The 17,081-nt window shown below is 36.4% G+C and overlaps 2 protein-coding genes across 2 annotated transcripts; both read right to left on the bottom strand.

Moving 5' to 3' along the window:
- Positions 1-228: 228 nt before the first annotated feature.
- Positions 229-3,247, bottom strand: LOC109008942. Its single transcript, XM_018989247.2, has 3 exons — positions 2,932-3,247; positions 2,636-2,696; positions 229-1,363 (listed from the first exon to the last, which is right to left on the bottom strand). The coding sequence occupies exons 1-3, from the start codon at positions 3,001-3,003 to the stop codon at positions 498-500; spliced, it is 999 nt and encodes a 332-aa protein (XP_018844792.1). The 5' UTR covers positions 3,004-3,247; the 3' UTR covers positions 229-497.
- A 1,156-nt stretch (positions 3,248-4,403) lies between these two features.
- On the bottom strand, positions 4,404-15,446 carry LOC109008940 (paired amphipathic helix protein Sin3-like 2). Its single transcript, XM_018989245.2, has 24 exons — positions 15,224-15,446; positions 15,011-15,106; positions 14,336-14,512; positions 14,056-14,242; positions 13,876-13,974; positions 13,606-13,764; positions 13,206-13,506; positions 12,397-12,533; positions 11,311-11,386; positions 11,194-11,223; positions 10,791-10,984; positions 10,543-10,697; positions 10,091-10,218; positions 9,756-10,010; positions 8,924-9,613; positions 8,681-8,772; positions 7,920-8,528; positions 7,728-7,828; positions 7,389-7,527; positions 7,166-7,318; positions 6,865-7,028; positions 6,536-6,647; positions 4,898-5,063; positions 4,404-4,730 (listed from the first exon to the last, which is right to left on the bottom strand). The coding sequence occupies exons 2-23, from the start codon at positions 15,085-15,087 to the stop codon at positions 4,929-4,931; spliced, it is 4,170 nt and encodes a 1,389-aa protein (XP_018844790.1). The 5' UTR covers positions 15,088-15,106; positions 15,224-15,446; the 3' UTR covers positions 4,404-4,730; positions 4,898-4,928.
- Between the last annotated feature and the right edge of the window lie 1,635 nt (positions 15,447-17,081).

The following is a 17,081-nucleotide window of genomic DNA, read 5'->3' as shown; positions in this document are numbered from 1 at the left end:
GCCACTTATAATGCCACATCAATGCTTCCTTCAAGATAGATACTTCACGATAACACTGACAAAAGAACCAGTTATTAAATGTAAAATACATCTGTAAGTAGTAAAGATTTTTTTTTTTTTTTTTCGAACAGGAAAATTTTTAAAGAAGCTTAAACCCAATTATTAATTTTCCTAACAGCAGAAGAAAACTACTTTTTTTAGTCAAAACTGAAGAAAACACATAAGCAGTGTAGGAAACGTGAAGCAAGAACTTGAATGTTATATTTTCGATGTCTCTGTAACACCCCCTATGTATCATCTATTCGCATTAACCGCATATATTTTCTACATCAACATACACAAAACAGAATACACGTAAAAATCACTCCATAAAAGTCCAGTTCACTTCTTGGGATGTTTCAAAACCCTATCAAAGAAACGTGACTACCACCTGAGAGAGAGAGAGAGAGAGAGAGAGAGAGCATGTACATGATCTTTCTGACAAGAGAGACAGTCTTCTAAGGTCTAGTACTCAAGCTGCGAGAACGAGGAACTTGGAAAGGAGGGGCCCCTTCACTGAAGCACATATCAGCATTTGTATGAGCATACTGCTTCCTGCAGCCTGGGCATCGCCCATCTGCCTCAAGAATTCTTTTGTGACAGAAAAGGCATAGCCGAAATCCACACAAACATGGCAGAAAACTGGAGTCTGTGATATCTAAATCCTCATAGCAGATGGGACATGAACAAGGCTCGGGCTTGATGTGTTGCCATGCCAATGTGATGGCTCCAGTGCCACGATGCCACTCTGAATTCATTGGAAAAGTGTGCTGCTTGGAGAGAGTGGGCAGACCCTGTGGACGGAAAGCATCATCAGGTCTCCATGCTCGACAATTCCCACGAGATTCAGATACAGCTTTCCTGCTCTCTTCTTTCAACAATTTCGTTTCATGATTACTGCTAAATACTCCAGTATTTTCAGATTCAATCCTAGTTCCAGGGTTGTCAATAGAATCTGGAATTGGTTCATGCTGATTATCATTCACATTCAAAGCATCTGCAACAGCCTCCCAGTCATCCAGGCATCCATCATCCTCTTCTACCTCGCTGGTGCTTCCAGAGTAACAATGACTGCTCGTGCTGCTGTTGCTGCTGCTGCGACCTAGACTCTTCCTTGAATCATTGCGATCCAAACTGCTTCCAATTGGGCTGTTCAACAGGGACTCCAAATCACTTCTATGGATGTCAGAGCCCTCATTCTCATCTTTTCTTGACCTTATTCCCAGATTGTTCAGAGATCCACTTTGCACATTGGCCATTCGCATGGCTGATGGGTGAGACTCACCCCTCCCCGTTGAATCCACTTTGCATCCTTTGTTCTTAACTGCAATACAACCCCAATTCCATTATGAACATATGAATTAATAATTTCAGTCTAATCCATTTTGCCTAGCTAATTCTCAAATCCTATCTTTATCACACATCCGTCTCCTGAAAACATGAAAGAAAGATCATACTCACTATTTTGTTTCACATCTAGGACTGAGCTTATGATCAATAGAAGTAGAGAAGCTTCAAGGGACACTACAGGAGAAATTATGACCAATCTTGTCTCTCCTGAATTAAGGCTATAGCAAAAGTTGTTCGAGAAAAAACTTGATCCTCTATTCGATGGAGAAATTAGAGAGTAAAAACGAAACAAAACTCAGAATTATGAAACCTAACGCTGTCAGGATTCGGTATCTCATACATCTATTAAGACAAAACCCTGTCAAACCCTGGTGTGACACTGAGAATACCTAAAGAGGCCACCTCACTCTTAACGTTTTAAAGAATAACAAGCATATAAAACTATTTTGTCAATGCTATATCCCAAAAGTTATACTGCTAATCCTCTTTCCCTCTATCATCCACATCCATCAACAGTATCTCCTACATATCAACCTATGTAAATCACAAATACATGAAACAGCCATCCTCTCGTGCCAGGATTTTGGAAATTTGTCTAGTCTCTAGTCAACGTATACATTGAAACACAAAACTAGTGCCGGGACAACAACTAGTGGAGAGTCATGTTCTCGGTGTTTAATTAGAGAGAGAGAGAGAGAGAGAGAGAAGAGCTCATATCATTCAAGCCAATAGTGCAATCAAGAATCATTGGATCCAAAAATACAAAAATCTAGAACCTGAAGATTTTATTCATTATATATAGACTAGTCTTCAATAACAAACCAGAGCACAGGAGAATTTCTCATGGATTTCATAGCAGATAGCTCAATTCATGATAGCTATCTGCATCATACATTACTCGCATTTTTTATTATTGAAGTGAGATCCACACAACTATGCATCTATAAAATATTAGTTCTTTTCTACAAGGAAAGATACATCGCTGAGAGAGAGAGAGAGAGAGAGAGAGAGAGGGAATAACAAACAATTCATTAACTCAACTATTTGTAAAGGGATAAGGAGAAAAGAAAAGTTCCGTTTTCACACCAATTCTTCAGGAACGAACACACCACAAACGTATTTTTTGCTCAAATAACAAATTAGATCGGTGCATTCGAATTGTGATTAAAAACATAGAATAAAGAAAGCCTTCTTAATAATTACAAAACCGAACTATTTGAGGAGAAAAAAGAGATCAAAGGAGAACCTTGAGAAAGCCATTGCTCACGCCGAACATCGAGCTTGCTCTGCTTCAGTTTCTTGTTTGCCTGCAGAAACGAGAAAAACTCAGGCACATAATTAAAGACACGCGACTAACCTTCAATTTCGTTGCCAGGATACAAAGGAACATGAAATGACAAGATGCCGCAAAAAATAAAAATAATAAGAATAATAATAATAATAATATCTTCTCTCTTTCACGACATTTTCTAGGCAACCAAACAGAGCATCATTAGCACAGAAAGAGAGAGAGAGAGAGAGAGAGAGGTTTTTGAAATATACCCTCTTTTTCTTGCTGAGTTCTTTGGGGAGAACAACAGGGGCAGGAGAGGCGGAGATTGATTCGGAACCCATTGAATTTGTGTCGAAGAAGAACAATGAAATGGATTGGCAAAAACCCTAATTTGACGTATCTCAGAGAGAGAGAGAGACAGAGTAAGAGAGTTGAATGGAATTGAATTGGAACGAAATGAACTGAACTTATTTGACTAGAGAAAGGAGACAGAGAGGTGGGAGGGATAGGGAGGGAGTGGATATTGCATAAGCCCCTCTCTTTGCGCTCTCTCCCTCACTCTTCTATTTTTTCGACGCTGCCATTTTACTATGATGACCTTGAAATCTATCCGATGTAAGCTGCAGGTGCTAAGGGCATTCTGGTAATATAGGAGCTTCGTATAGTAAGCCTGTTACGCTATTAATCGAGTTGCTGGCCGGGCAGAAATGGCGTGAAAAATGAAGCATGCCGAACGTGGAAGCCTCCCCGTTTTCGTGTATGCGAGGAGGACATGTGGACGGCTAGATATCACAAATCCGATCAGCACAATCAGGGCTTGGGCCCCGCGGCCTCTAACTTTTTCCTTTTTACTAAATTACTACCGTCCTTTGGTTGGTGGGTCCTTGTTGCTTGGTGGTTGCGGCCCAAACTCTCTCTCTCTCCATTCTCTATCGTGTTTGAAGCAAACACACAAGAAAAATCTGAACCAAATCAAATCATAATAATAATAACAATAACAAATTTTTAAAAAAGTCTTCTTGCGAGCCTTTATTTCATTATTAATTTCACATATAATTATAAAGTGCATAAATATCACATAATCATTTTAAAAAATATGAGTATTAAAAAATTAATTTTTTTCAAGTAAATCTCATATTTTATTTATTTTTTTCAAAATGATTACGCAACAGTTACACAATTCACAGTTGTAAATTTATTTTTTCTTATTTCATATCATTAAAACAAGTCCCACAATGATACAAAAGAATATTTATTTTAATTTCTTTTATAATTATAACAAGTCTCAAAATAAATAATCTATTTGACGCATTTTCAATTAGTAAAACTCAAAAGTTCTTTCTATTTTCAATTACATCAACTTATGTAATATATATTTAAGAGTTATTCTATTATCAATCTGGTATTGTGTGTAAAGCACACCATCCACATTACTTGAATAATAAGACGTGATTTGTAAGATTCAAATTTTTAAGTTTATCATCTAAATTAAATTATATCACATAACACTTTATTAAATATGCTCTACACACATGTTCGAGAATATAATTTTTTTTATTTTTTATTAACTTATCATATCAATCCATTAAATAAAATTATTTAAATCATCAAGCAACGTAAATCGCAACAATGTAACAAGAGATGCGAATTATTACTGAGAAAGACCCTCCTCGATATTGAGATAATAGAGGAAGTTTTTAACCAAGATTTGATGGGTTATAATTCTAATTTCCAAAAAGAATAAAAAAATTTAACCGGGTCTCTAAAGCTGAAAGATTTTTGCTATTTCCCCATATCTTGTATCCACCTCTCGGCCAATGGTTATCAAATGTGAATTTTGCTATTTCCCATGGAAGAAGTGTTACCTATCTACAAAAAAGAGCAATAACATGATTTGTACTTGTGCATCAACGCTATTTACATTGGCTTAAATCTCACACATTTGACCTCATGAGTCACGACATACTCCATTTCCCGAGCCATTCCCTTCAATTGTCATTTGGCAAATAAGTGTACAAGAATGATGTTCCCCAAAGAAGCTTTGTCTGGGTTTCATCACGCCAATGACCTAAAACAAACAAAAGCAGGATCAGTCCCCCAAGTGGTATGTTCAAAAGCACCCAAAAGTTCACTCTACAAACTACTTTTGGCTGCTTTTGAACGGCTTACAAAAATGTTCAAAAGCACCCAAAAGTTAACTCTGCAAGAATTAAGCAGTGCAATCTTGATGTCTACCTTGAGTGTCCAAGTGGAACATAAAGGACTGCTACGATGACGACAAGAATCTGTGGAACCGTTGTACTCTTGCCTCAGCACGGGTCAAAGACGTGCCTCTAGATGAATTTCTTCTATTCCTTCTGGGACGGAAGAAGAGATCCTCTGTGTCCAGAACATAGGAGATCTGCCATATGATAATAAATATGAAAAGCGAAAACCAGCAGAAGCAAACTGCACGTGCATATACACAAGGCACATAATCTCTTTAGTTTTTTTTTTTTTATACATTTGGGGAGGGGGGTTTCGAACCCAATACCTCCATTTTGGAGGCTGGAGGTTTATGCCAATCAGCCCACAGGCCTTTGGCACATAATCTCTTTAGTTGTAAAAAGGAAGAACCAGACAAAATATTCCCTATTGAACCGCCTCCAAACCCCCCCTTCTTGTTTAGTACCTCTAACCTTCCTAATGCCCTTAATAATTTCAATGGTTTGGGGGTACTATCCTGTTGGTAGGGCTGCAATCCGACCAAACCAGCTAAGCATATTGGGCCGACCCAACCCGAACCTCGTAATTCTTAGAAACGCCGCAGCCCGGCCCGGCCCGGCCCAACCCGACCCGATATCGGGTCACCCGTTTTTGTATTTGCAATGAATATGCCAAGAGATCGTCTGCAACTCTCATCCACTGTTTACCCATCCCCACCCGCAAACAAGGCCAATAGCATATTGGCCTGCTTGAATGCGTTGGACTCTAGGTGGACCGGTTCGAGTCCGGACGATCCCATCCGAGTACTCCACTGAGTACTCAACGTCTCGTGCCGCTCCAGTCAGTCGGTTCCTTTAGAAGCCACGGCATTGCATATCTCTCTCCTTAGGTACGCGTAAGACATCATCAGGTCTTGAGTCGGAGGGACCAACGCAACGATCTTGGGCTTCTTGCTCCCCCATTGCCACGATCTTGGGCTTCATGGCCTTGATGGAGGAAAACACCTTGTTGATCACTCCGGGTCTAGCCAACAGGGGGTGAAGCTCGAACATGAAATTCATAGCCACGACCTCTTCTTCGGTGGGCAAGATATCGAGCATGGATGGATCGATATCAACACCAATAGTTTCGGCCAATTCAGCCAGCTTCCACCCGACTTCGATCTTCGGTGGTTTGTGTGGATCTGGGTTTTTTTCCATGCCTTCTTTGTTTGCAAAAGCAGAAGTCATAAGACCTTGGTTAGTTTTGAGTGACATTAGCGGGTTGCTGAGATTTAGAGGGTTGGACGGTTCGAACCCGTGCATCATTCAAACCCCGTGTTTTTCTGTGCAGGTCGGGTCAAGCGGACGGATCAGGTCAGGCTGTTTCTTGCACTGGCCTACCTGTTGATACCAACTAATCTTATCTATACCTACCTAGATATTAATGATTCCAATCACTTTTAAAAAGGTTCACTCTTACTTCTATTGACTTCCTATTTCAAATCATAACAGCCTGCAATACACTTCTTTTTCCTTAGGTAGACAGCTTGAAATACTTATTTCTGCCTAGTGATCATTTTAAAGCAAACATAAGAAAGCAATGTAACATTAAAATAGAGCAATATCAAGTGACACGCAAGATATATAAACTGCAGTCTTTATCAGTGGCGCTATTTCCATGTATTACCTTTGACGAATTGCAAGCTATCTTACACTCCAAACCACTGACTGTATGGGTACCTTCCATGGCCATGCATGAAGCAAAATATTCATCTACGCTCGCATATGTTTGCTTGTTTCTGCATAAACAATATGCAACAAGTTACACCCTTATTTCTGCAAATATCAATAGTAAGCAGCAAGTTAACCCTTGATCCTAGACAGTGTAAAAAAGGTTTTCCAACAGGATCTCATTTGAGAACCCAAAACCATATCGGTACCCTTTCATTAGTTTCATAGGAGCAATGAAAAGATAGATTACTGAATTGTGTAAAATATGAAATACAAGATTACTACCTTTGCAGCATAATTCCACGTGGCTCCTTTTTCCCAGGAAATACTGACAGATAATCATTATGCAGATAAACTGCAAAATTAGGATCCATGGAAACTGCAAACACCTCGGGCTTTTGACTCCCACTGTCCATCAGCTGGATAGACAGCCGGGAGGTGGCAGAGGACTGCAGAAAGGACAAAAAAATCATATAGGTGCAAAACCATAGTCGATGAATTGAAGCAAATACTAGTGGGTGCAATTACAATTTTCTTTTTTGGGGAGTGGGAGGGGGGGATAGGGGGTTAAGCACAAAGAACTTACACATGCCAAACGATATATATTTTCCTCATGAAGGAGGACACGTGCATTTTCATAATATACAGAATCAATTAACTTCCCAGGCTTCCGGGATTTTTCATAGTCGTATAATTGAAGAAGCTTATTGTCTACCTCATCAGTTGCAACAGTTTGAAGCTGCAGCAAGAACAACAATTCAGAACCTTTGCTGTTACCAACGAATGAAGTCAAAAGAGAAGTGACAAACCTGTTTGACTAATTTATAGATTAACTTGTCCAATGTGAATAACACATATGAATGGTTTCCAATGATAGCTCGGCATTCATCCTCAAACTTTGCATTTTCAGCAGATCCATCAAGCAAATTGTACAGTGCACTCATAAATCTGCAGAACACGTGTATAATGCAGCCAAAATTATTATGCATGAGCATTAACAATTTAAATAGAAAAAAATCATCCCTACACCAGATGCCTTCTTTTTTTTTTTTTTATCTTTTTATTCTTTTCCCTTGGCAAGTGTGCTATGTAGGGATGATGAGTAGAAGAACTCTTTAAATAGAACTAAAGATGTAGCGTTAGAGTACCTGGAATAGAGATTTGGTGAACTAGCATCATTTGAAATTTTCCATTTCATTTCAGCAGCTGTCGAATTCATTTTTGCTGATAATATCCTTTCATACAGTACCTGGTCAATTCAAAGTGGATAAGCAGTCTCAAACACACTGAAAAAATAACCAAATACTAACAATGAACATTAAATAGTAAAGATTTCTTACTTGATGAAGCCTGAAAAGTACATAAAAGTTGTCGTTCCCATAAAAAACTCCAGAATCTATTCTTTCTTTGTCAAGAAATGCCTCAGGCACATGCTTTGAGAGAGGCTTCACAGACAAAAGAAACCGTTCTGAAAATGGCAGCTTGCCATCCCCTCCAGCAACATGTCCATCGACCATCCCCTCAGCCTCACCTTCACTCTCAGCCTTACCATCAACGTCATCACGATCAACATCTTCCTCCTCTTCATGCTCATCTCTGGAACACTCATCACCACCAGACTCACTGCCTGAGGCATCTTCACCAGCCTCAGAAGCATTTTCACTGTTGTCATCATCTGCATCATTTTCTCCTCCAGCATCCTGACAATTTATCTCTTCTCCCTTCCCAGCCTGGTATTGCCTGCTTTTTTTAGCCTTAGGCAGAGCCAGTTCAATAGATTCTCCAAAGACAACAAAATTATCCTCCTTAAAATCACCACTAGGCGATAACTCGCCCTCTTCTTTTTCAATTTTCGAGGGTCTAGCTGATGCTTCACGAGATCTGTTGAGATTGGTGCCTTCGCTAATCAATCCATTTGTCAATAAAACGAGTTCGGAACCAGCATCTCCCTGAAGCACCAAAGAGAGGCATACGAACATATGATAACCGATAAACAAGCACCCTCTTAAATGTCAGCAGAAAATATAAATATAAATATATATTAACGATGTAAGAGACTTTGGCTGAGGCAAGAAAATCCAAGACAGTAAACAACTCATACCTCAGATGAAGGTACAACAACAGCATTAGCTTTGGATACATGGTCGTCTTGAATGACAGTGTGAAGTAGTCTGGATGGAGTTGCACCAAAACCTTGGAATTCAAGAGAGAGAGAGAGAGAGAAAATCTCTGTATCATATAATTAAATCAAGCAAAAAATTCACAAAAATAACCAGGCCATATCAATCAAATACCATAGCCGAGTGAAGGATATGAACTTTGGAATTAACGAATAAATACAGACCTGGAGTCACCTCCAAGCTGGTTTTTCCATGACTAATTTCTGCTCCAGTTGCAAAAGATGCATTAGATTTGGCTATTTGTTCACCAAAGGCAACTTGTGCAGTTAATCCTGACATTTTATCAGTCACATTTTTATCCTTCTGCTCTTTGACTGGCCAAAGAGTATTACAATCAGCATCATCTCTACAGAAATTATTGGCGTTGAGATAATTATTTTCTTTAGCCAAGTCCCCATTTGCCATGGTCCCACAAAATTTTGCTAGTTCTGACAAAGTGCTTTCCATCTCATTACTACCAGCTTTTGGTTGCTTAGAATTCATCATAATGGCATCACCAATAGGACTTCCATCACTTTCTCCTATGCCTGACACAGTACAATTCATAGGATGACGCTTAGATTTTCCAATATCTTCAGTACCCTCTATGTCATGAGGCCGAGAAGGAACACCCAATATTGGCTCTAAGAAGGTAGTCCAAAGCCTCATTACTTTATTCACCTGTTCTTTAGTTGAGCAAACCTCTTCACATGAGTATTGGACAAGTTTATACAAGTCTTCATGAATGCTGATATCGGAGTATTCAAAATCCAGATGTGTAACTACAGGTTGCCTGTTTCCAGCAGCAATAGCCAGAAGAAAATCATCCTCTTTTTGCTTTGTCTCCCTCAATTCCTTGATCTCAGCTACCAAAGCTGTGTGTTAAAAAACGAGGAGCTATTAAAATAGGAAAGCCAATGCAACAAAAGTTATAAGAACAAAAAAATATAAGCAATCCCATTATATAAAAATGTAACATTTGCAACGGAAGATATCTTGGTATCAAAGCTCACTCACATTTTGTGCTCAAGTTCTTTGAATCTTGTTGCTTGAAATAGAAGCTGCGGTGATCAAGTGACTTGTAGTGGTTTTTGGCATAGATTTCAGCCCAAACCTTGTTAAAATCAGTGCGGCAGCATGTCCACTCCGCTTGTTTCTGCTTTAGGCGAGTTAGTATGACAGGTAGTGCAACAGTGGGATTTTTTCGCAATATATCCATTACATCAAGCCCATGGTCACCATATAAACGTTCAATACACCTTAGATTTAGAGCTGTAATGAGTGAAAAGAGCCAAGGGAGTTAGCAACAAACTGAAGGATAAAGCTCAAACAGTAGGAAGTAAGATACAAACCTGTGAAGTGATCTTCAATATGGAAAGGAGTCTCCAAATTGACGTCATTTTCATTGACACGGTTCAACAATTCCTCCACACGTTTAGCAGCTGAGCTGACAGACTCTAACAACATGTCCAGCTCAAATCTAAATTTAATGGGATAAAAAAGATACCATCATTACATTGCCAGAGAATTTGGGAAAAAATCATTATCAAAGTTCCATCCTTGGAAAGGTCAAAAACAATATTCAGTAATTGCAAAACCCAGATAATGCAATATATATAAGTGAAGAACTACTTCAGATCTCAAAACCTTATCTTCAAAATACTCTTTATTTATATTAATATGTAAGCACTGTAAAACTCAAATGCCACCCCGAATATAATCGACAAAACGCTGAATTATACATTTAGAGAACAAAAAAAAAAAAATCCTGGAATGATCTAGATCCAGAATCAAGTCCTTTTACCTATCATCTTCACATCTGAATAGGCTTTCTTCATACTGATTTCTGCGCATATGTTTAAAAGAGTAGTCCTCACTTCCGGAAGTCACCGATACCCAATGATCATTCAATACTTGAGCACCAAGCTCTGACCTTTGGCTTGCAAATGGTATTGGATACTGGAAATTGATAAGTACCAAAGAGTTAGGCACCATTAAGGAAGTAACTTGATAATGTCTATTAGGAAGCATAGATATGAAATAAACTCATACATCATCTGGCAGAAGCCTGTAGCTGGGAGTACAACGCTCACGAGTGGAGAGGTCAAGCTCTTGAATGGATTTATACATATACTTCTCCCTATATCTTTCCTTTTCTTTAGCTCCATCAGTTTCACGCTTGTGCTCTTTATCCCTGTCTTCTACCTTCAGTGAACTGGGTAGATAGCCATCATTAAACAATGATTCTGCAATCAACAGTTTAGCTACATCAGAGCTTACAATTTTTGAAAGAAAAACTCAAAATTCTTTGAAAATAATCATCTAGCAGATTAAATTAAGTCAGGTAAAATATTAAAATATTCCTCTAAACAAAAATATTAGAAAGTGCCAAGAAAATAATGAAATCTTCAGTAATATGGCAAAGAAATAAGGGAAAATATGTCATTTTACGTACTTTTACCAATAACACCAGCAAGAAACCCATCTGCAATGAAAATACTGATCAGAAACGACCTCATAAATAAGGAAACAAGAGACAAGAACTTAACTAATGGCAATATTCAACAATTACCAATATTCTCACTGCGGTCCAGTAAATCATTAAACCCATCCATAAGATCCGGATATTTTCCAATTAAATCAGTCACCTGAGATTGACAGATATTGAACCAACATGACTTCAAAGAAGTGACAATTGCATTTTTCATTAACTTACGAGAAAATTTCAATCTATCTGATTTCAAACTAGAATGAGAGGAGATGGCAGTTATTTCAAAAAACAATAGCTTTATGCTTATACAGACATTCGCCAACAGTTTGGCTCAAAGCTCATGTCTACATACACGAATTAGAAAAAAAATGTGAGAACTTTAGTTCAGCAACACAATTGTAGATTGTCAAACATATAAGAGCAATCTTCTACTCTATTACTCAATTACAAAACATGTTGGTATATACCAAATTAATTAATTCTTCTATAGTTTCTGGCGATAAAATTTTAAAATTCTAAATGAACAAAATATTTTCCATTGGGTAGTGGTTCGTATACTCTGAGAAATGCAAAACAGAAAAATAAGTCATGGTGGATTTAAGAGTTTGATTTACTGAGCATTAAATAGTATGCGATTGTCTAGGAGAGAATTCTTTTATAAGTAGTCTAGGAGAGATGTAGGAAAGCTACATTGATTGGGTGGGACATTATCTGACATTTCTGCATTTTTTACGCCTATTCATGCAGCTAGACAGTTAGCATGTCGGTAAAGTGAACAAAAATGAACAAAAGAAAAATACAAAAAGAGACACCCAATTACTTTGCGCGTAGTTTAATGACATGCTTTGAGGTTGTCTCAGGATTGAAATAAATTTGGCCAAGTCCGAACTAGTATCAGTTGGAGTAGTGAATAACATTGGCAGCTACGTTTCCTTGGCTATGGGGTATCATCACCTCCTATAGAGTATTTGGCTCCACATTGGGGGAATCATTCAAGGCAAAATCTATTTGGGATGGTGTTTAAAAAAAGATGGGATGGCATCTCTCAGGACAAACCACAGTGAATTATGTGCCTAAGGACTCACTCGTGATTTTAAAGGACCAGAATAATTGCAGAAGACTGTAAGACATACCAGATTTGCTTATAAAAAAACGTGTAAGACATACCAGAATTTGTAAATCACTCCTTTTAATTATTCCTTTGCTATAAATATTAAGGCACTTCAAAAATGCCTGGTAGTCATCTGAACTGCCCAATTTCTCCTTAACTTTGTCACAGAAAACGAATCCTTGGTTGCACGTATCTGGAATGAAAAGTAAGAAACAAAAAAAAAAAAAAAAATCATGAAGCTGACATACATATGACTATACCACTAAAAGCTAAATTTTAGGAACAGCTGATACCTTTAATAACTTACTCTCACTTATTAAATAAAATTGCTTGGTGTTTCAAAATCCCTATTAAATATCATATTAAATCAAATTAACAAATATTTCCTCCCTCACATAAATAAATAAAAAATCCCTAGTGAAGCTGCGACAAACTCGCAAAGAAAAAACAAAGTAATAATAAACCCATTATGGATGACATGAAGTAGAAATTTCTTTCGCATGTTAAGGATAATCAACATAAAGCCCCTATGAATTGGCTATGTCTAAACAGCTGTCACATAAGTTCGCACACACCTCTGCTTCAACATAATGGTTTCTCTTTTTTCTTTTCCTTTTTTGGAATGGATGTAAGGGGATATTTCTTTCCGCATAACTTTTTAAAGAAAAGTATCAAATGGATTTTGACATTGACTAGTACAGCCTATGTTAGCCAAAATAAAGACGATCAATTATTAATTGAAGAAAATGCAGTATATATAACAAGCATATTATGCGACATGTAACAAATTGACAACAATTAAAATGCATAAAATTATATGTGGTTGTAGCTGTGACTGTCCAATCAAACAGCATTACTGACTCACTCTTTAAAGTATCTCTGTCCTCATGGGAAGCATAGTTTGCGCTCGTTCCAAATACTTCAATTTTTCTGGCTGATTTTCTTTTGTCAGCGAAATGCTGCAAGGTGAAGTCCCTATTATTATCATGATCGGGGTCTCTTTCATCCTGATCACCATTTCTCCTATCCCTAGTGTCCTTTTCAGCACGTTTCCTCTGCTCCTTGTGCATTTTTACCATTGCTTTGTCATCGTCCAGCTCAGGATTATCAACACTAAGATCACCATCAACATGGGAAGTAATAATCCTATCGCGTCGAATACGTTGCTGAAAAAAAAGAGTAGTATTTTTGCTCACCATTAAGAATCATTGAGAAGATATAAAAGAAAAAAAGAAAGGGGGGGGAAGGAAGACATAAAAAACAACCTTGTCCATATGCATTTGCCGCACAGTTGGTGTGGATGAGCTCCGCTCATTGACACGCAGAAATGAGTTTTGGAGATGTGGAGCATTATGTGCGGAATCTGGAAGAAATCTTGTGAACTCATCAAGCAAATCCGAATGATCATCAAAAAGTGTGGCAACCTGAAAATGGATAAAAATAAAAACCATTAAGAATACTAAAAATAAAAAATTATTAACTCTTCAAAAAAGCAGAAGATGCAAACAACAACCAGAGCCAGAATGTATAGTTACCTCATTGTAAACCTCAGTTATGTCTTTGTGCTCCTTCCGGTACATATTCAGAACGTCCAGGAATGTTTTATAAACTTGTTCATCATTTTGAAAGCGTTTCTGCATGAATTAAATTCATCATTAATCTGCAAGGAACCAACATTTGCAGCTGAAATTCCACATAAAAACCATTTTTTTCACCTTTATTTTGTTCACAAAGCTGATAGCTTCTTGAAATTCAACCGTCTTCTTTGGTGGAGGAGTCTCATCTACGTCATGAATGGTTATCTCATAGCCCTTTGGCAAGAAGGTGTTAAACCCTAAAATCAAGTTATCATGCCCTTTAAATAATTCCTTTACTCTTGCAATGACGCCAACAGTGTCGGTTCTGCAAGAAACAAAACAATGGCTTGAAAATTTAGCTTTTAGATGCAAAATTCCTTTAATGAAAGACAATACTGCATAGATTCAATGCATCTACCTTTGCGCCTTAAAATCTTTCATGACCTCAAGGAACATGTTATATTTTTCCCTCTGGTCTTGAAACATGTCCTTCACTTCCTTAAGATATGTCATGGCATCAGTAGTTGTTAGTTTCTGCGAGGTACCGCTAAGACCACCTCCTCCTCCAACCCCTGGGATTTGAGATTGCCCATTGCTTTACAGACAAAAATTTGCATTGCAGATAGTTAATACAGATACCAAAGTAATTACACGTGGAAAAGAATTCATACAAATATACAATCCACGCGCACCCTTTAAAGGCCAAATGTTTTATGGTTTTCTACTAAGGCTGGGTCAATTTCAACACAAGAATATTTACAGGAAAACTTTTCCCAAAAACTCGAAGTCATTTGTCTCAATTACCTCCAAATATTAGCTAATTAAAGTGCATCAGATAACAAGCCCCGGGCAAATTCAACAACCAACATAACAGAAAAATCACAAAGCAAAAACATTATAGGTAAAAAATACAGAATACAGTATAACCACCAATATGATCAAGTATGCTAGTACACACCCACCCTCAGATGAAATAATTGTTCGCAAACCATACAAAACTCAAAATTCTAATGAAAAAAGAGAGAAGGAAAAGAAAAAAGAAAAGCTTACAGAGAAAGGAAACGGAGCGATAGATAGAGAGAAGGAAACTTACGAGTCCGCACGCGAAGAACCGAATGGCCGCTTGAATTGAGAAGGACCAGCGTAAAGGTCATCTTTTAATCTCTTCATCTCCACCAAACGCAACAAGCTAATCCACCATGAAATCACAAATCAGCAAAAAATGAAGAAACTAAAACACAAAAGGCAATTCTAGAAATCCCGAGAATACAAACAAAACAATAATAAGAAGAAGAAGAAGACTAACTTTCTCTATGGCTCAAAGATTTTATCGGGAAAACTATGCAAGCAAAAAGAGTGAGCAGATCTCTGAGGAGACGAGGAAAAGTTAGTTCAGGTACTTGATCGCTAAGAAGAAGAAGAGGAATAAGAAGAAGTAGAAGAAACATATAAATAGATGCGAGGAAATTTATGCTGAATGGGAAGGCTTTCGGCTTTGGTTTCGGTACGTGAGACTCCGTGTCGCAATAGGCATAAGGATGCGTCTGTGGTTTCAACTTTCATTGTTTGTGCAATAGTTTTAACTTTTTAAAATTTTAAAATACTGAGAGCCTGGGCCTGGGTCTGGCCCTGGCGGCCTGCGAAGGATATAAGAAATTTAGTAATATTTTTAACATATTTTTTAGCTGATATTAATTAATAAATAATATTATATACCACACATTCGACTCACTTTCATCTCATCCTATAAGATATATTACATTTATCATTATTAAATAATAAAAAATTATCTAATAACAAATTATTTAATAATAATAAATATATCACATTTTACATAATAGGATGAAATAAAATAATAATAGTGTATCAAATTTTTCTTAATTAAAACAAGATGTAGCATACGATTAGGAAAAATGAAAACGAATGTGATTGACAAAAGTCACGTCGTGACCGAGTATTTTGCACGATAAATGTAAATAAAATCCCCTATATGATAATTAATATAAACTATTAGGCCAATTTGGTTTGTCAGATAAGATGAAACTAATTTGTACAGATGAGATAGTTTTGTCTATTCAAATAGTTAATTTCATATATCTATTTTATCTTTAAGTTTTCAAACTTATCTCATTACTTTCTGATATAAACAATTAAAAAAATATTTTGTGATTAAAATAAAATAATCAATAAGTTATTATTAGAATAATATGTTCTCACAAAGAAATTAATAATTTTGTGAGTATTAAATAGAATTGCATTTTTTAGTTTTATTAGGAAATTCAAAATTAATAGATTATTCAAAACAAGTCTACAACATAATTCATATACTTATTTATTACAATAATCAAAATTATTATAATTTATAATCAGAATAAAAAATGAGGAATTTCTTATATATATACAAAAATAAATAGATAAAAATATCTTTTAAAAAAGAGAAATTATAAATTTTGGCCAACAACTTCTCAATATATTTTGAGATTTAAATTATTTTTTAGAATAATAATATCTTTAAGAATAATATCCTTTAAAAAAGGTAAATTATTTTTTGAAATTATAGAGTAATTTCAGCCAACAACTTCTCAATATATTTTGGGATTTAAATTTATTTATGATAGAATTTTTAATTACTCATAAATATTATTTTTTATTAATATATTCATACATATTACTCGATCATTGGTGGGACCTACTCTTTTATCAAAGAGTGCTGCTACACCCACGCATGGGGGATCCCGTCCAGTGTATTTTGCATCTTCTTTTTTTCTCTTTTTTCATGCATTTTTTTAATCATTTTTAAATATTTTTCTAAAAAACATAACAACATCAATAAAAAAAAAAAAAAAAAAAACTTACTTAATCATTAAGTTAAAAAAAAATCAATTGGGATCCCAATTGGAAATACTCAGTTGTGATCTTAGTATTTTCCTTTATCAAAACCCAAAAAGTCAAAATTATATCATTTCATCTCACTGTTAAAATATTAATTTTTTTATAAACTATCTCATCTCATCTTAACTCATAAAATTTCAATATTATTTAAAATATCTCATCTTATTTTATCTAAACTGTATATTCAAATTAAACCGGGCCTTAAACATTTGTATTCCCATTAATTTAGGAGCGTGAAAAAAGGTTGGTATTTTCGGTTCAATATTCCATCC

This window comes from Juglans regia, chromosome 10 (genome assembly GCF_001411555.2).
Source record: "Juglans regia cultivar Chandler chromosome 10, Walnut 2.0, whole genome shotgun sequence".
Classification (NCBI taxonomy): domain Eukaryota; kingdom Viridiplantae; phylum Streptophyta; class Magnoliopsida; order Fagales; family Juglandaceae; genus Juglans; species Juglans regia.
Note: the sequence above shows the minus strand (reverse complement) of the source record. Positions and strands in the feature narration are given on the sequence as shown.